General features: G+C 39.8%; 1 protein-coding gene across 1 annotated transcript in view; it reads right to left on the reverse strand.

The window, feature by feature from the left end:
• The window catches only part of LOC111569692 (RNA-binding motif, single-stranded-interacting protein 3), a 299,083-nt gene that overhangs the window by 227,402 nt on the left and 51,304 nt on the right, over positions 1 to 20,377 (reverse strand). The window contains exon 3 of the mRNA XM_023271968.3: positions 7,340 to 7,561. Within this exon, the coding sequence (XP_023127736.1) occupies positions 7,340 to 7,561 (222 nt within the window). The remainder of the gene's footprint in view (positions 1 to 7,339; positions 7,562 to 20,377) is intronic.

Raw genomic sequence — 20,377 nt, forward strand, 5'->3', positions numbered from 1 at the left:
TGTGTAAATGGCTGTTTGTGAGTTATGGCTAATTAAGCTAATCACAACACCAAGAGTTGTGCCAGAGCTCAGGCCACACAAAGACAGACGGATGAAAAGGTGAGCTGGTGGGATGGAGAAATGTCCCACCTACAACTGGTTAATATGTGAAAAAAGAATTGGTTAAGGCAATAGTTTTTCAGTGATGTCTTTACTGGCATATTCTGTTCAGACATGAACAAATGAAGGCACAATACTATAGTTAAATCCTAGTTTTGGTTGCTTGTAAAAGAATACAGCAGAACAACGTTTTGCAACCAGCGATTTGCTGATTTCTCTCCTTCACTTTCTTTCTTGTTTGTTATTTCTGTCAATTCCCCTCTCTCTGATTATCGCCTATTCTCTCACACTCTTGCAATGTCTCTTTCTGTCTCTTCTCTGAATTTAAAGACTTTGTGAATCTGGAGATGAACACCCACAAGCAGGTTTGTATTGACTGAATGATTGGCCAGAGTGTGCTCGGCAAATCTAATGAGGCAACAATCAGAGTTCACTGGGGCGACACCTCCACATTAGACCGAAGGCTTCACAGGGATGTTCATGTTCCCAGATAAAAGATTGATAACCCACACAAATGTTTTCATTAGGGGAGGATAATGCATCTTGTTATCTGTGCCTGATAAGAAAAGAAGTACCATAGAGGACATGTAAGGAAAACATGTTCCAGCAGCTCTTGCAACAAATCCCCAGCAGTGGAGTATTTGTTATCCTACAGAAGAGGAAAGCTAGTCTTGTCCACTGCAGCACATGTGTAGGTGTGTGTGTGTGTCTCTATCTGTATGTTATGAAGAGAGATGAACTCTGCAACAGTACATAGACGCAATGCAGGCTGGCCCTCGAGTTCAGGATTCATCCCCAGTCTTTCCACACTGTATCTTGTCACAACACTATAGGACCAAAGGGTTTCAGGTTATTTTTTTCTCCTTCAACAGAAGAACACTCTTGCCTGCATGAACTAACATTAACTTAAGTAAACTACATGGATGTAATTAGCCGAAGTAGACCATGCCGGTGATGCAGTTCCTTCCAATTCTAAACAGGTAAACAGCTATTAAGTTACAACGAATGCAAAACCACGATTCCCAAACACGGCTAACATGCAAAATAATGAAACACCAGCGCAACCCTGAGCAATATCTGGACAGGGCAGACTGACAGGATGATGAAGCAATGTTGTAAACATCTGGATTTTAAGTACTGTGGATATAATCTGTCAGAAATTAAACAGTTCGGGGTCAGACAGAAAAAAATGTGTTTATATAAGCAAAGAAAATGACTGAGAACACATGGTCTTTTTCAACAATACTTCACTAGCTTTGCTCACATAGAAGAACTGTGAGGACAGGTAGCTTTCCCACACACATCTTCAATTAAGATGTTGAGTCAGTAGAAGTTAAATCAGTGTTGAAATGTTGAAATAATGTTGAATCCAAACCGCTAGCCAACCATCACCATCAGATTTCATTTCTTCCTCATAACCTCTTTTGCAATCCCAATTAAAGACCAGCTCCAGTGGAAATCAAGTTTTAACTTGGTAACATGTCCATATGGGGTTTTTTACATGCTAGAAGACATGTCACGAGCAAAATAAGCAGCCAGTTCTATTGCTGAGCATTTCAACCCTCAAGCTGCTGTGTACTGATGACAGTCTCAAAAACACTGATTCAGACCTTTGAGGTTTCATACAGACAAACCAATCAAATTCAAACTTAACAAACCAGTCCTGTCAACTTGCAGGGTGGGATTTTCTGCACCATTATTGTTCTTCAGAAACAGTTTCTGGTTCAAAAATGCATGGATAAATTACTCCAATACTAATGTGTAGGAGTGTGGAATAGATTTACAGTGTCTCAACAAAGTTGTAGGTTAACTAGTGAGTTGGATTGTAAACAGAAATAGATTATATTCATCTAAAAACTTACAAATATGGAACTTTGATACACAGAAAGAAGTTCTTAGGGGTTACCAACCAGAAAGGGACTTTAAAGTGAGTGTCAGCAGCTACAGTGGGCAGATCAAGGGAAGGGAAGCGCAGTTTTTATGGAAGGAGAATGTAGGGAAGTGTTTGTATTCTGACCATAACTTTCTGTAAAATAATACATAAAAAAAAATACATACAGAAATCATTTGTCACAAACACGTTAACTTGCACCAATAATTTGCTTTCAAGGCAAGTTAAAAAGTTATGAGGGCACAATCACTGAAGGATGAGAATCCGTCTGGCTAAAATTAGTTTTTCAAAAGGTGAAACAGTTCATTACTACAGACATTTTAAACCTTGCTCAAAAACAAATCTGCTTTCTGACTTACCTCGACCTGAAACATTAAAGAATCTCAGATAAACAGAACATAGATAAAAACAATAAAGAAGTTTTGCTTGTGTGCTTGTTTTTATGCACTGAAAATGTATAATTAATATGACCAGAATAGAGATTTTTTTTGAAAGAGAAAAAGACAAATACATCTAAGTCACGTGCTCAATCTCTAAACCTCCGTCTGTGTAGTGGGAGCTTAATTTAAAATATCTGCGCTTTACGTGACAATGTATGCCCGCCATTATTGTTAGCACTGTAAATGGACTGTGTCACACCAATTAGTGGAAAGAACCCTAACAAAATGTTTCCCTTTCTTTGCCATTGTGCTTGTGATCAATTCTCCATAGACCAGAAAATCTATAACACGACGTTTAGTCAAGGTTATAGAGTCTTACAGAGCAGCACATGTGGCTTTAAGTAAGGAATCCAATAACACCATGTGCAATTATTAGCTTGTCAGGTTTTATTATGCTAAAGTGGCTGAAGGCCGGTCCACTCACCATGGCTGCTACCTAACTGGTTTAGCTGTTTGGTTGATAGTATACAGAGAGAAGCTAAATTTAATGTGAGGTGAGATTTATTTGTATTTGTATTCTTCTCTTCTTCTATCGTCCTCTCTTCTTGCCCCTATCTGCCTTTTCCTTCTTTATATCTCAGCTGCTTCCCTCTCTTTGTCTCTACTGTTTACAGCTTTCTTTTAGCACAAAAAAAACCAAGATTTATTGGATTGAAAGTCAATTTTACATTACTGCAAAAGCCAGATTCACATCATGGAATACAAGGAAAATGAGCCTTTTTGCATATAAAGTTTTAATAACATACAGTGATAAATACAATCTGGACATTAGTATTTTGAACTTTTATGATTCTGATTGCAATGTAGCTCATCAATTCAAGTTGGTAATGTTTTGTGGCTTTTGTTGCTTTGTTTTTTGAGATAAAATCTTGGTTTTACATAAAATATATTACTAATAATAGTAATAATAGTCTAATGACATACTGAACTGTGTCACAATATATACGTTTCTGCATTTAGTACTTCTAATATCATAGTGCATTTCCATGATTGCATACAATTGTGTTAAGTAAGATTTTCAATGCGATACTTTCACAGTACAAGTACTTCCTCCACCACTTTCCATTTCTGTCTACTGTCAAGGTAAAAAAAATAAAACACCAAATCATTGTCAGAATTATTATAATCAGTAAGAGAAGAAGTGAGCCTGACTGCACATCAGCCAGAATTTTATTGGTCCAAAACAATCAATGAAGCTTCTATCAAATTCTTGTAATGTTTTCAATGAGAAATTTTCTTTTAGTTCCTACAATGTTCTTCTTAAAGACAGGACAAATTTCTATAAAGACTGAAAATATTCTAAATGATTTTCCGAATGCATTGAGAACCGTTGTTATCATGTAACAATGTCATGTCATGTCCACAATGTGCTACCACAACAGCATCCCTAAAACATCCTCTGAACGCTGCTGGCAAAAAGTTTCACCTTTGTTGATAGGTTACATTAAAGCAGCGTTGTATGAAAACATAGTCTGCCTTCACAAGCCTTGAAAACACCTTGAAAATGTTTTTTGAATGTTGCTTTGAAAAATCCACCAAATATTTGCAGAATGATTTATCTTAGCTGACTTTTAACCTTCTAAGGACATTATTTGAAATGATAAATATCCTTAAAACATTGTTTGAACATTGAACAACAGGGGTCTAAATTAATCGGGACTTTAATTAACAACCCTAATGGTGATATTAGCTCATGTGTGCCATGTTCACTATCTTATAATAACATCCATGACCGTTTGTTTTTTTATTTGTAGTCATTTGTGTTTCTGGTATTTAGTCACAAAACAAATGCAGATCTGACAATGTGGCTAATGGGGAAAATAGAGAATCGTCATTAGACAGAGAAGAAAAGTGACATCAAATAGACATTTCACTAAACACCAAGAACCATAAGCCATATCATTTTCATGGTGGCAATGGAGGATAAATCAGGAGACTGCTTTAGTTTATCCTCAGTTGTATGTTAATTTAATGTCAATACGTCCAGCAGTTGTCGATCTATTTCAATCTGAACCAGAGTAACACACAGGTTGACCAACAGTGTCCTGAAGATATTCTGCTAGGATGGCTAAAAGTAAACCCTGAAGATAACAAAGAGCCAGGATGTGTTTTGTGTGTTTTTCAATATATCATCAAAACCAAAGTCTCTATTGTCAAAGCCTTTTTCTCTGCACCACTAACCAACCACCTCATCTGCCTCCCTATGGTGTCTGCACAGTGTAAGGATGTCATACTTCCTAAACTTGAAAACACACTGGCAGTGAACATAATCCAGACAACAATTACGCTGCCACAAAAATGTACTGTATTTGGCAAGGCAAATTTGCAGTATATAAAAGTGTTCTGTAAGAGTTAGTAATGCATATTCACAGGAAATAACACCATCTATCTCTTTGACTCTCTTTGTAGTCACATCTCCTGACTTCTACACGACTTTCTCCACTGCACTCTTTTGTCATACCATCTTCCCCCCTCAGGGATCTTCATCCCACCATATTAAAAGTGGAAATGTATCCGCTTCCATTGTAATTACAAACCCACTGGAGGCAAAGCTTCTTGATCTCTGCTGGATCCTTACTTGCTTTTCTTTTTTCCTTTATTTACTCACCTCTCTCAGCCGAGAGGACAGACACATGCTGAGCTATCAGTTCTGTTTTTCTTCCCCTTTCTGTTGGGCATTTTTTCGCATCTAATATGCCTGAAATTACAATAGCATTTAGGAAAGCAATAAAAATGATGAAGTAAACGGAGAGGGTGTTTGAGGGAGAGATTGTAAAAAGAGAGGGGGGACTGTTTGTGAACTGTGGGATTTCTGTTCCATATACAGTACTGTATATGTTGCATATGAAAAGCTGTAAAAATGTAGAAAGCAGGCTTAAAAGCTGGAACCGTGCCTATGTTTACTGTTAGTGTCTGGATTAGCCATCTCTAGGCGCTGCGAATCCTCCTCGAGGCCAGAGTGTTGACTCGTAACAGCACTGGACGAAAGGCATGATAGTGGGGGAGAAATTGCTTTCTGCAGGGACAAAATGAAAACTGCTGAAGAAAACAACCGTCCCTGCTGTCCCATGAAAACAGGCCAGTTAAAGCCAGCTTAGTCTGCAATGCTTTCAGAGTGGAGGGTCAAGAGGAGGGCAGGAGTTTGAGGACCCTGTTGTGATCTGCAACCAAGACCATGTTAGGTTGGTACTGCGAGGAGGGTGGCTTACCAGCACCCCGCAAAAATGAAAACACAGCGTAACAATGTAGAGATAAAGAAGAGAAAAAAAACAAGACAGGGGTGTGACTGTTGTTAATTAGTGCATTATTTCCAGAAAATGTTTTCTGTTACAAATCCTTTGATGGACTTTATTCTTGTCTGGACTCAGAGTCTTTTTCCTGGAATTATCCAAACAATTTCTAATTTCAATCGGGCAACTCACATGTCATGTATTACCACTCATATGTCTGAATGTGAATGTAGAATATGTGACAATAGTAGCTTCACGATTCTACAGGTGGTTCTTCGGGTGAAGGAAAGGCTGTAAAATGCTCCACAAAACATCAGCACTACTTTGCGCTTATTGCCACTCAGAAAACCAATGACCGTGTTTAGTCTGAGGAGGACTAAAGTGGCAAAAAGAATCGAAGCACTGTGTGTGGATGTTGATGACAATGACTGTGCTCCCTGGGGTGGATGTGGCAGCGAAAACGGAAAGGTCCACAATGTTCCCAAAAACTTGCGAGACATGTGACAGAGCGCCACCACAACTACAACCACAGCCGCAGCATTTATGTCTGTCTTGTGGAATGCTCTCTGTTTTCGCTTCCTGTTTGTGCACAACATTGTTTTAAAAACAACAGAGCTCCTCTTTGCTGTAGGTGGTGGAGGTATAAGTGATGACAGTGGTAATGGTGGTGTTTGTTAGCGACGTTGACAACTGTGTAAAACAAGCGAAAACAGTGATTATGACTGGAATGCTGTAGAAAAACGATGCACACACAGCAGCTCGGGCACTCAAAGAGAAATGTTCCTCCTGCTTTTAAAATAAATGAATGAATGTGTCCCTTAGTATCACAGGAATAACATAAAAGCAATGCTCTGTGCAACCAGGTGCCAACGTACAGTGATGATTATCATATCTAAATCCAATCCAATTTCTTCACTCGATGCATGCAGGCGCTTCAGGGAGTCTCAACATGGCAAATAGGCAGCTGGGAATTTAAGTGGCGCGTATCTAAGATGAGAGAATATCAGAGTGTCGTAATGGAAAATAAGAGAGAATGAGAGAAAGATTTGGTGTGAAGCCTTGTAAATACATTTATTACAGGAGGAAATGCAGAGAAATAAAAACCTGCCAAATCTTTGTTTCCAGCTCTGTGAGTGTGACAGCAACAAGACGATAATAAAATTCCTCAATTTGGCTTGTGCCTTAGTTCCAGTCACACCCCGAATGTTACATTAGAAAACCAGATAGCACCAATAAAGTCAAATCAGACGGATTGCAGAGCAGCAATTAATTCCAAGGATAATGACAAGGGAAGCCATCCAAAAGTGTCTCTACCTCAATTAGTCTCTCATTGCACTGTCGATGCAGAGGATGGATGAAAGAAAAACAAATTAAGTTGCAGAAAAAAGAGAGAGAGAGGGGTCAAAGGAGGAGATAAAGCTGGGGGAAGGAGGGAATAAGAAATCATGAGAGGAAGTTGTGTACATGATGGGGGCTTGAAAGGAGAAGAGGGAAAGATTAAAAGGGAAAATACAGAAAATGAAGGTGTAGGAGGAGGGGGAGAAGGAGAATCTGCTAAGAGCTTCCCTCATGATAATTCCAAATAATGAAAACCAGTGAGAAAGACAGTGACAGGAAGCAACAGACCAGCTAGAAAGAACAGCGAGACGAAAGACAAACAAGAAATCTGCTGTACTCACAGCTGTATGGGCCGGGCAGTAGGCGTAGCTTGTGTGCGTGGACTGAAGGTGGTGATGTGGGTGTTGTTGGTGGGAAATATAATGCTGCAGACTTGTACGGGTGAAGGAAGGGCCGCTCAGGGCGCCTTGACCACCGCTGCTACCTGTGGTCCAACTGGAGCCAAGGCTTGGACTCAAGGCTGCCGTCTTGCTGCTGTGGTAACCTCTCACTGCTGCACTGGGCTGGAAGGGGAATGGAAAAAGGGAACAAGAGGTTCACAAAGAGAGAGAGAGAATGACAGAGAAACCGTGAGGAAATGCAAAGATGAATACTGCCGTCAAAGAACATCACTATCATGACTGTGAGCCACCTCCTCCCTGAGTCTGCAAGGGGCAAGCACTGACAACTGACTGCCCACTCACTGACCTGCATGGAAAGAGAAAGCAGGACGTGGTGTTGATCTAAAATCTCCACGCCAGACCATCAAGATTGTTCTCACACTTTCTTTTCACGCTAACTCACTTTCTCTCCTCCCGCTCTCTCTTTCAGAGCGCCAGATGTTGTGAAACCCCCCTTCTGTCACGGTTGAGATGTGTTCTTGCTGGAAAAGCGCTGATTGGTTTGATAAGATGCTTGGATTACAGGCTGGCAACGGGCTTCCCAGTGTGCCATTATGTATTGGGTATCAACAGGGTCCAAGAAACACAGGGCTGAATCTGCTGACAGTCTGGCTTATGCTTCTCTGAGATGGGTTACCTTGGCTGGCTGTCATGGTCACTGGAGCACAGAGAAAATACAAGACACACAGGGCACAAATGCCGATCCGTGGCATTTTAACAAGACCTAAGGCAAATACGGCACTATTTGCAAACTCTGGTCAGCAACAAGGCTTTGAGGTTTTTTTTTAACGTGCATTACATTCTGAAACAGCAGGTCTTACTGCATCAGGGAAATTTAGTTTGTCAGTTACAGAGAAGCACAACTGCTTTCCAAAGCAACCACCTTAAAACTGTGTTATTTTAAAGTTTTATTGTTTCATTCCTCTATGTAAAAAGCTAAATAAACCATATAAAAGCACATTCACATAACTGAAAAATGCATTGTCACAAAACTGACATGTTTTTTCTTTAAGATGCAAAATATGAGATTTTGATCAGTATTGATGAAATCTGAAATCAATAGTGGCAAACAACAATCTGCTATGTAAAGATTTTATTTTACCTTTATTTTACCAGGAAGACCCTTGAAATTAAAAAACTCTTTTCTGAGGTAGACCTGGCAAAGACAGCACACCATTTCAGAGAATGTAAAATGTTCACAGTATATAATAACAAGACAATTCAGATATACTTACATAAGTAAGAAATATTGAAACAGGTTCAAACAAAAACAAAAGAAGGAAAAAGAATAAAAACAGATCAAACAGAACAGCAGTTACACACATGGATTACATTTTCCTTTATCAAGTTTTTGAATTGATTCCAGGAGACAAAATCACTGAGCTTTAAAGACTGAGTGAAGCATCCTTAGTGAAGAATGAATTTCTGTGTTTTCTGTTATCATAGCTTCTCTTGGAGATACCGTTGGCCGAATGTGTGCATGTGAATCCCTCCCTTTGAAACTGTTGGCCCACCCTGCATTTATAAACAGACAGAATGAAACCTCTCACAATGCATTGCAAAGCAAAATTGCAGTCTGACATGTTCAACCAGTGTACCAAAAGCTAAAGAATTTCTACTCATGCTATTTACCAACTCCATGTGCATTTGTTTCATTTTGGCTCACTTTTAGAGTCTTTTCCTTGGTTTTCCTTCCTTTCACTCAACAAGAGACTAGAGACAGATCAAGTGAATGTCAAGTGAGTTAGCAGAAAACCATTCCATCTATTTTACAGTTCTACCTTGGACTAATGGTTGCAGCTGCATTATTTTTTGTTGACTCCTGCAAACAATCTTTTTGGTTCCAAATAAATTGCAAAAGCAGGTGTTTTCAATGCAGCCATCTTTTGTTAGCCTGAGATGGTGGTGTTCTAGCAACATCCAGTGATTTAGACACATTTAACCCTTGTTCATATGTATACTGCAGTTTTGCACACAGATGCTCACATGTAATGCACATAAAAATCAAGGCTCTACAAATGCAAAGCAAGAAAACAACTTCATGATGGCAAGAAAAGGACTTGAACCAGAAAAAGTCAAAAAAGCAACTCGTGTTCAACAAGATTAGAATCAAAAATGTGGATTACGGTAAAGATCTAGAGTACATGTACACACAATGATACAGTTTGTCATAGATATCTCCACAAACATGGCCATTTTATGAAAGGACGCCAATGAAATATACTTAAAAAACAACTATATATAATTGAGTTAGCTTTTCTGGCGCTCATCACAGGAAAATGAGTCATACTGTTACAGTAAAACTCAGTAAAATGCAAATATTCCGCAACAATTTGTATTGCTGACACATTGAACAGAAAACTAACAGTTTTGTAATCAATCCTTAGTGTCACTGTTTTTTTTTTTTTAAAGCAGACATACTGAAAAGTGGTTCCAGCAAACACCTGCAAACAACTTCTCAATAGTGACAGTTTTTCCTTTTTAGTACTGTCATAAAAAAATTCTGGGCTTTGAATTGTAAGTTGGCAGTGAGATCTGGAAACTTGCTCTGGACATTTTGAATATATTATACTGTAGACAAAACAATTAGAATTTGTTCAGCAATGAAAATCATCATTGGTTCCTGCATACAATACTGCCACTACTATTAGTATAATAAACAGAGATCCTAAAGAATTATAGAAATACTTTTTTTCTTAACTACTAATTGAGTTTTATTAGATTATTTTTACTGTTCTGATGTAGATTTTGCTCCCTCTGAGAAAACGCATGAAATATGAGGTAATCTTAGGACCATTTGCCATAATTAAATTTATATGTGCGAATAGTGTGCAGAGCAAACACAAACCACCTTGAATGAAGCACAGCTGTACATCACTAGTGAGCATTAACAGTCGCCTTTAGCCCCTGTTGAATTTTCACTGAGGTCAGAAGCCATCCCACACAGGGGTTACTGGAAGAGACTGATGGCAGCAATACAGACTCACAGCTGTGCTTAGAAAGCTTGCCAGTCCCATATTCTTCATCACTAAAGAACCGGAGGGGAAAGACGTAAGCCAAAGTTCAGCCTAATACATACAATGTATAATGACAGGTTTAGGGTTCATGTTAATATAAAACAGGAGGAGTCTGTTTCCCCCCAAAGCAGGATAAATGCATTTCTACACTGCAGCGAGCGTAGACTCCACTGTGAAAAAAGAGGCCTACTGGTGTAATAAAATAGTAAATTGTGGGAAAACACAGACAAATATGTGAAGCACCGATTTTGAATCACCGGGTTTTAAACCGTGTCAAAAAGACAAACTTCAGCTGGAAAAAAATAGGTTTTTGTTGTTTTTTTTTCTGCATATAACAAACACACCGAGATGTTCTTTTCTCTCAGGGCATAAATGAAAGGCTTAGTCATAGGGTGAAAATTTGAGAACTGTGTGTGGGCAGGATATATTGTACTAACAACACATCAGCATTTAGAGCTGTATCTCACCGATGCAAGTTATCAAGCGCTATAGAGGTAGCACTCCATTATACTGCCACTGTAAAAGCCAGAGGGGAAGAATAGCCCCAAGTACGGTACATTAAGTTGCATGGCCACAGACACTGTTTAAATGCAAGTATTCACCAGTTCATAGAGTTTAAGTGCTGCCCCAAGTCATGCAACAACCTCCAGTGGCCATATAAATGAGGGTCTTTCAGCCAAAGAGGAGGCATTTACAACTAATCCGTCTATGCAGAGGTTTTCCTTTTTGCTAAAGATGTCGTCTCATGGGAGCGCTAAATTTTAAGCATGTTTCATGCACATGAGTTCTATGAAATAACAGTAATAGATGAAGATGTTTTAGGGTTGCAGGAGTGATTTTCATCTTTTATTTCACAGGGCAGGGCTGTGTTTTAACAAAAGGCTGAGATCTGAGGGTCTTGACATTCCTTGCCTAGAATGCCTGATTGGTCCCAAGACTGGGTTTCATGTCACAGTCTTTCAGCAGCTCGTCAGAAAGCTGCAGTCCGCCCATATTTCTCCATTTTATAAAAGGATCTGGTTACATTATTTTTCCTCCTTTAAGGGGAATGTTTTACATTCTTGGCAAACAGATGTGTGTATGCTGGCTGGTGTGTTTGCATGTTCATTCATGTGCTAATATACAGACGGGTGACAAAGTAAGGGGAAAATCAGAACTCCTGACCCCTTCAGTGAGGTGATTCAGGGGCTCTGTTACGCTGTCATGGTTTGGGTCTACTTGTCTTTTTAGGGGGAAAGTTCACTGTAAACCAAAGTTGTTGAGTGACCACCTTTACGCTGCGATGAAACATTTCTCTACTGATGGAAGTGGTCTCCTCCAGGACGACAGTGTCTCCATATATATATATGGCATGAAGGGTCACTAAATGATGTTTTGAGAGTGACAATATGGCCTTCACAGTGACCAGATCTTGCCCAAATCCAATATGTCTGGGAGATTTTGCACTGACAAATCAGAAAGTTCTCAAACGTCATCCTCAAAACACCAAATGACATATCTTTTGGAAGAATGGCCTTCCATCCCTCCAGTGTAGTTAAAAGACAATAGAATCAATGTCAAGCAAACCCAAAGCTGTTCTGTAAGAATGCGGGGGGCCCAACATCTTACTAAGGCAGTTAACGCTAGTTTTTCCTTTATCATTTGTTTGTATCTGCGCTTTCATAGCATTGTAAAGTGGATTTGAACCCAACTTTAGAAATGTCTCAAAAACTTTAAACTCTAATAACTGCCTAAGAGTGAATAAACTCGGTGACGTAGTGTTGCCAGAATGTGGTGCCATAGGTTACATTAAGCACTGCTGTAATAAACAGAGTAGAAGAAGCTGGAAACAAAATCAGTTGCTTGCCGATTAGAAAACCTCAGAGAAAAACATGACACAAACCAAATCTTGGCCATCTATGAAAGAAAAACTAAGCGAGGTCTTCAGGAATTGTTTTCAATCTGATTGTTCTGTCATGTCAGCTAATATTGACCATATTTCTACAGTCCAGAGGAGAAAACATGAGAAAAGCAGAAATAGCTGATTAGTCAAGTGAATTTAATGTTTGCTATATCAGAATTTATTCTGAAAAAGTGTTTTATATCCCATTAAGCACATTAACTTTTATTGAAAAAGTCAAAACCACCTCGAGCGAGCAATAAACTTATCTGTGAAACTTGCAGTTTTTTTTTTCCTTTAAGTATTTCTAATCCAATATTTTGAAATAAAAATCTGTTTTGGAAACACAACTTACGTGTCCTTTTTCAGTGTATGTTCTCTTGATTGACTATAAGATAGCAAACCGACATAAGAAACAATTGTCGTGTAAACTGCAATGGGTCAACAAAGTATCTATGTTGGTGTTTATAGAACTATCTATACATTTCCGCCAACTTTATCCATAACTAACCATTGTGTGCATTGCAGTGCATATGTAACATATGCTGACTAAGAAAAAGAGCAAACTCAAAAATCACTATTTTAACGATCAGTATTAGATCAGTAAAATAAAGTTCACAATTAATTGTATGCTAATCCATTATTTATGAACGCTTGCTCGAATTCATTCTCATTTTATTTGATCTGAGAGTTAAGCTTCACTTAAATCCCACTATTTGTAATTTTGGTTTGTATTTCATGAAAGCAAAATTCCTGAGCTGCTGCCTCTGACTAACATTTAAATTCTGAGATACTTGACATCTGGTGTTAAATCACAAAAGGGGTTTTGTATTGAAAAATTTCTAAAGATATTCAGGCTAAAGGAGCATCCAGTCAGACTCTATTAATGTATCCTGAAACCTGCATAAAACAACCTCCACAGCCTGCTCACATAATAATATCTCTTCCAACATGTTAACCTTAGATCGTAACACACGCCACACAGAGGGATGTGCTTTTTTTTTGGATGCAAGATATTCATTTGACTTAACAGACAGGAAAAAATTAACTACTTCAGCAAGCCAAGGCATTATCAGCATCATTTATTTGTGAAAATCCAAGTCAAGTCGGAACAATGCTTCACCCTCAGCTATGAAAAAGTGAGTGGACGTTGTGACTCCATTAATACGCTGAGATGAACCAGAGCGTAGCACCTCTCCTGAGTCCATTTCTCTCTGGTTAAGTGATTTCCTCCCCCCTCTCCTCTCTTCCTGGTGACATATGCATGCTTAAAGGTGTCAGGGGATGGACCTTTGTGAATTGCAAAACTCCGCTTTCTCCCACTTCCCTTTATATAATGTGCTGCACTCAAAAGTATCGCTCTGTGGGTCCAAATCTATTTAATTCAGTCTGCACAAAAGGTTGTTTTTCTTGTTCTTCTGACATATTTCTTTATTCAGACAATGAATGCATATATGTAATTAAATAAACTAGATAACTAGACAGAAAGTCTGCACTTCAATCCTGATTTTGAATACAGCAAATGAAATATGAACTGGTTTTGTTGATGATGACAGTTCCAAGTCTTCGGAGATGGAAGTTTGATTGGCCTTTTTTATGGTTCCTGAAGCACAAAGAAGAAAGTTGCTGTCTCCTCATTCACAGGAGTCATTTCTCTATGAACATTGTGTGACCCCATAACTATGATGAAACTTCCCCTCTGAGGAATAATATGGTCATTCTGAACAGTTCCTGGCTTTCCAGGAAATATTTCCACCATGAAATCTATAACACAATAGAACAAAAACAAGCTCCGGTAAGGTGCTGAGGAAGTAAGCTGTGGCCTGTTGCCGAGACATGAGATTGCTTTTGTAGTACAGAAAGTTTAACAGGAATACATGGTATATTGACTTTCTTGCAGGATGAATCAAACAATCCAAGGCAACAGACTTTCCTTTGTTATTTTCCCCTTACATGTTATCTAATTTCATCTAACATGTAACCTTTATCTTAAGGTTTAACACTACATTACAACAAATAATCTTATGTCAGAGCCTTTTCTCCTTTCCTTGTGTATTAAATATCACTTTACTGTGATTATCTGATCATCCAGAAGGCATTGAGCCCCACAGCTATTGCAAAGCAGAAATGGCGATTTCCCACAACACAGATCCAAATCAGAATGTCCTGGTTTCCTGTTGGCCTAACTGTGCTTTATCTTGGCTCTGTGCTTGTTTTCAAAAAGCCTGGAGTGCTGCCAAAGGGGCTGCTTTCCTCATGTCATCTCCATATTTCTATTTTACATAGAGCCCAAGCAGAATAACTGGCCATGACTCTGGCACAATCTTGAACAAAAATGAGGTCTTGACAACAAACAACTACGTATCCAGGTGCCAAAGCTTTTTTGCAATGGATGGTAAAATGAATGGATGAGAGAGGCTCAGGGACAATGAAAGTCAACCCAGATGGCATTAGTTAGGGGATATTGTTTTCTAGTGGGTCCTCCATGCCTGCTTGCTCCGTTTGGCCAGCTATGAAAGAGATGCAGCTTTCCTTTGGCATCTCTGATGACTGACTTCCTGGAAGCTGTGTTGCGTGAAATGGCCTCCTCTGTACGAGTCGATCTCCTTAGCCATCCTCATCCCCTCACACAAGTCAGCTTCCTGCTGCCAAACATGCAGGCTTTGACTGTGACTCCTGGCAAAATGTCGACGGAGGTACGACGGGCTCTGAGGATCACAGGTAGCTGCAGCTAGTACAATCAGAAATGGCATCCCGGTTCACCCACCCTCGTTCTTTCTGCAAAACTTGAGGACCAGGTTCAAGTGTAACCAAGGCAACGCGAGTGGCAGGGCATGTGTGGATTCTGGCACGTGGGAAGTCTGACAGGTTTCAGGCTGTGCAGTTCAAAAAAACGAGGCGAGCGAGAAGTTGCCCCTGGGGCCTTCACGATCACTTGCACCAGGGCAAAGAGGGCTGCCAGGGCCAATACCACACACTCCGTCACTGCTGCCATCGCTTTATCCCTCTTTTTCTCTCCACTGCTTCTAATAGCACATTAAGAAAACATTCTATGATCTAAGAAGGGAGTCTTGAGGGACAGGGAGTAGGTGGTAACCAAGGCAACTGGGTCAGAGGGTGACATAACACCCCGGATGGCTGACAGCCACTTATACAAGCATTACAATACTGTTCTTGGGGTCCACTGTGCCACGTTTGAAATGTGGATACTGTATAGGTTTCTGCACTGGCCTGTAAAATCTATATTGACTGGAGTTCCCATACAAACTATTGTGGAAAACTGGGCTTTTGTCTCGAGGGATGAACTGCATTCACAATGTATCCCTCCTCCTGCACTGGTATTACATAACACAATACATCGCTTAGCATTCTAGCTTTAAGTACAAAGCATTTATTTCTTACAGAAATCTGTTTTTTACTGCTTACAGTGTTTTGAGGAGCTGAAAGAAAGGAATGGAGAGTGGAGATGCACAGGAGGCACACAGAGAGACAAAAAAGAGGAAAAAGGACAGAAGCAAAGATATTTACTGAATGAGTCTTTGACCTCTGAGGATCTCTGACGAACAATAACATGACCCCTCCACACTTGGAGCTCTAAGTAAACCTCACAGTATTCTGTGCCTGTTATCCGTCTCCCCAAATATTTTCCTTGGCCTGACACATGTTTATGCTCTGATGAACTTTGAGCTGGTTGCTGCTGTGAAGCGGATGTGGAGCCCTAAATTTGCATCTTGATATCCTATGGCAAGAAAATTGAAAGACATGGGGGGTGGTCAGGCATTATAACAGACATTATTGTTAGTCTTTAGTGAAGTGTCCAGATATCGATAACACCTACAGCAGGGAAACAGATACCCGAACTACGCAGGGCTCCTTTTCCCACCACCTTCCTTTGAGCTCCCACTATGCTTGGACTAACAAGACGAGGCAGTATTCACCCCCTCAGTGGAGAAGGGGGATAAACATTTACACAGGGGTACTTCGGAGAGAAATGAAGGTCTAGTGCTGCAGCGCTGGTGGAAGGAAGGATTAGACAGTGCTGACATGCCAATTCATCAATTTGATCTGAATCAGTGGACAATCAATCAAATCAACAATCAGGTGAGTCATTTTACGGCCATTTTGTTGCTGATTTTCTGTTGTAAACGAAAGTGATGCTTTTCTAGATTAGACGACCAGTTGTGTGGTCTATGAAATGTCGGAAAATGATGAAAAAAGTCGATGTGTTTCCCAAAGCCAAAGATGAAGAAGTAAAATGTTTGGTGTTGCAGACAACCCCAAAGTAGTCAGTTCACTTTTATAGAGGAGTGAAGAAACCAGAAAATATTCAAATTACTGAACCTGCAATCAAATAATTAGCAAATGACTAAAACCGATTAATGGATTATCAAAACAGCTGGCTACTGATTTAAGAGTTGACAACTAATTGAACAACTGATTAGCCTTTGCTGCTCTAGATATACGTAGAGGTTTTCATTAGGCTTATTGGGTAATGGTAACCAAGCCAAGTAGGGTAAGTAATTTTTACTCTAACTGGGACAGAATAGGTCTTGGCTGTCTGTGTTAAGTTGTCCAATATTTAAGCAGATTCAAGAGAATGAACTGAGCAGTACAAAAAAAAAATCCTCCTAGAAAAAGCTGTATCAGTGATTGTAACAAGTGCTCCACAACAACATAGGAATAACATTAAAGCAACTAAGTCTTAAAGTTAGTATAGGAACTCTGACAGGGGCAAAGGAGGGAGTTTGGACTTAATACCAACAAAGTCTGTGCAGTGAAGAGGTTGCAGAAGATGGATGAGTCAACAAAACATCCAACATTTAACACAAGAGACCACTGTTTATTTTCAATCTCACTAAAAGTTGTTTTAAAGTCTGATCAAGATCGTTCCTTACCTTTAACCATGTGACTACGATCTTTCGCTGTGCTGTGTTTGTGTACGAACTTTACCAAAATCATACACTGTTATATCATAACACAGATTTATTAACCATTTTAGATGGCACATAGTGTCCTGCAGATTGGACTGTTTGATCAGAAAATGTTTCTGCTGCTCAAGGGCAGATACCAATGGCAATTTATATGGTTAATGAGGAGGATTTTTGGGGGAAATAACACATGTTGCAACTGTTTTGTTACTGTGTTCTCCTATTTAAACCTGCTGGGGTCGCCCACTCTTTATATGAGTTCTACTATATGTGCATCAATTCAACATTAGGTTTGAGTAGGTTTTCTACAAGTCGGAAACATATATCAACTTACCTAAAAGTCCAAAAGTCTCTAAAGAGAAAATGTCACCTAAAGCACCACATTGGACTTGCGGAAACTGTAAGAAGCTTTAAGTCAGTTATATAGACTAAACTTAATCAGATAAATTAATGAGATGATTACCTTTTCTTTCTTTTTTTTTTTTTACAGTGATGGAAACCATCAAAAGGTATTTTATGGATTCATCCTCATTGCTACAGTACTTCAGTTTCAGTAATTTAAATGGAAAAAAACGTGAAAGCCTTGCAATGACCCTGAAAAGCTAAGAATGCCAAATATATGTATTGAATTACAGGATTTCAGGATATAATGCACAGTACTTCAACATGCTAACAGCAGTATAGAAACAGGCTGTTAATGTCTGCCACTGAACTATGATTACAGCTGTTTACCCACTGGGGCAGCCGAGCTGTGTCTGAGTGAATCACACCTCCAGACAAATGCTTTCACACTGACATTTTAGTCCTCTTCTTCTGTATGCTTTTTATACACCCACTTCTCTGGCTCTGTCACTTTGTCTGTTTGCCTCGCTCTATCAATGTCTCCTTTTGCCTCTCTCTTTGTCTCTGTATGTCTTTCCATCTTCTCTCTCTCTCTCTCTGTCCAGCTCTCTCCCTCCTTCCATCACTCTATAAACTGCGGGGATGATGGATGTCTCTGATTGCCTGAGGCCTCCGAGTCCAGCACACTAAATCCCGAGTGCTGCATGGAGCTCTGTGCCATTAAAACAACACCTACACGATGCAGAAATAGCCACGTATGATGGCAAAGTAAGCAGAGGTCTGTATGGTCAGAGTATGCCAGCGTGAGGGATTGTTGAACATAATTGACACTAAATCTATAGCAAACACTCAGATTTGTTTTTCCAGTTAATTTTTGTTTACTGAAAATGTTTAATGTGATGGATGTGCAAACTTCTGAGTTACAGTGTTGCTCTAAAGTTCTTAAAGCTGCAAATAATGCAGTTTGTCCAGTAAAAACCTTATAAATCTCTTCCTACATTTACTTTGCAACCTCCAATAAATGTCTATGATAGTGACATTTTAGCAAAGAATACAGCAACCAGGACAAACTATAGAAGAACCATCATGTGCCAAGAAATGCTTTGAAACATATGGATGTATGACTGCATTCAAACTTAATAAAAAGAGGCTACAGAATTTTACAAAAATGGAAACAGATGACAATTCCGTCCCACAAGCCATCAGGGTAGTGTGCCCCAAAACAGATACGCAATCAATATTTGGTATTTTTTGTGTAACACATCTGAGATCCTGTTACCGAGCCCTTGCCATAATCATGATTCCATGTTCCCAAATGTGGGCTTTGTAAAATGACAACAGGATGAATGGCGGCACCACAAATATCCACAAAGGGCTGCTTGCGGCGGGACGAGGCAGAGCACTAAAGTTTGGCTGTGCTGCTGTCACTGACACTGTCCCTGCAGCCCAAAGTGAGATGACGGGAAGAGGAGAGGGGAAGTAAGATGAGATGAGATGAGCGAGGCTTTCAGGTGACGTAGAGTCTTCCATGGCAGACCTTTGACTGTCTTTCAGGGGCAAAGTCTGACTTTCTGTTAAGCAATGAAAGGAAGCAAGAAAGAAAGAGTCTCTGCTTTTCTAAATGTCCAGTGCAAAGGACAATGAGGAGGGCTTTGCATCGTATCTTCCTGTCTCCTCCCCCCCTTTTCTGCAGTGTCCTTGGCTCTGTGTTCCCTCCAGATGGGCCTTGGTTGCTGCAGCACCTCTCAGGATGACATGGGCCCCAGCTGCTTACTGCTGCCGCTGCTATTTCTAGGCCTGTACCCCTCAGCCACCTCGAAGAAACCTGATACCACCTTCAAACGTACACATCTGTCAGGCATCGGGGAACGTACTGTGCATCAGGAGTGCAGGTACAAAGAAGAAACTTGTTTACTTTTAGTGGATGATAATGAAAAGCTGCAGAAACAGCCGTTCATTGTAGCATTTTTGTGTGTGTCATTCAAAGGGCAACTGTCAAACTCCTTTTTAACGGACTACAGGCGGCTGAGCACAAACAAACAAAAACACAAAGTCACACGGACATGAACAAAGGGTCAGGGTCAAAAGACATAAAACGCCATACTCCTGTAGACTGTTATTCTTCTCTCCTTTCATGCTTGAAATCTATTTTTTGCTTTGTTGTCTTCGTCAGATCCCCATGGTGGCTGGAAATGAAGAATTAAGACAAGAGCACAAGAAAACAAACCAAGTTGCAACCAAGTCAGCGAACACTGCAGTCCTCCAATAACAACACTTCTTGATAAAAGTCTATTTTCTCTGCACACTGTCTCCACATGATGTTATCATTTTTCTTTAAATTCAATAAAGTCTTCTCTCTCCGCTCAGATAAAAACTGTACAGTTTTGAGATGAGCACACAGTTTTGTGCAAGTTTCCCATATGAGGCGGACTTCTGCAGTGTGACTTGCTGAAATGCTGAGGATGTACTGCTGTGAGGAGCCATTATGAACAGATCATTATTAAACTTTAGGCTTTGTTTTGATTTCCTCTAAAGAATAACAGACAATTATATGTTGAATAAGGGAGACCATTTTTTTTCTTGAGTTAAGAGTTGGAACAAGCTTTAATAATCACCCGCTTACACTTTGTATAGGCCTGTCCTCAGCAAGGCGACACATCATACACCATCTTTATCTTCGCCAGGATTTGCAGCCTTGGATGAAAACCGGGTAAGAGATCTTAAGGCCCAGGAAGACAGAAAAACACTCACAGCATTTTGTCCTAGTGTGTTT

This window comes from Amphiprion ocellaris, chromosome 15 (assembly GCF_022539595.1).
Source record: "Amphiprion ocellaris isolate individual 3 ecotype Okinawa chromosome 15, ASM2253959v1, whole genome shotgun sequence".
Classification (NCBI taxonomy): domain Eukaryota; kingdom Metazoa; phylum Chordata; class Actinopteri; family Pomacentridae; genus Amphiprion; species Amphiprion ocellaris.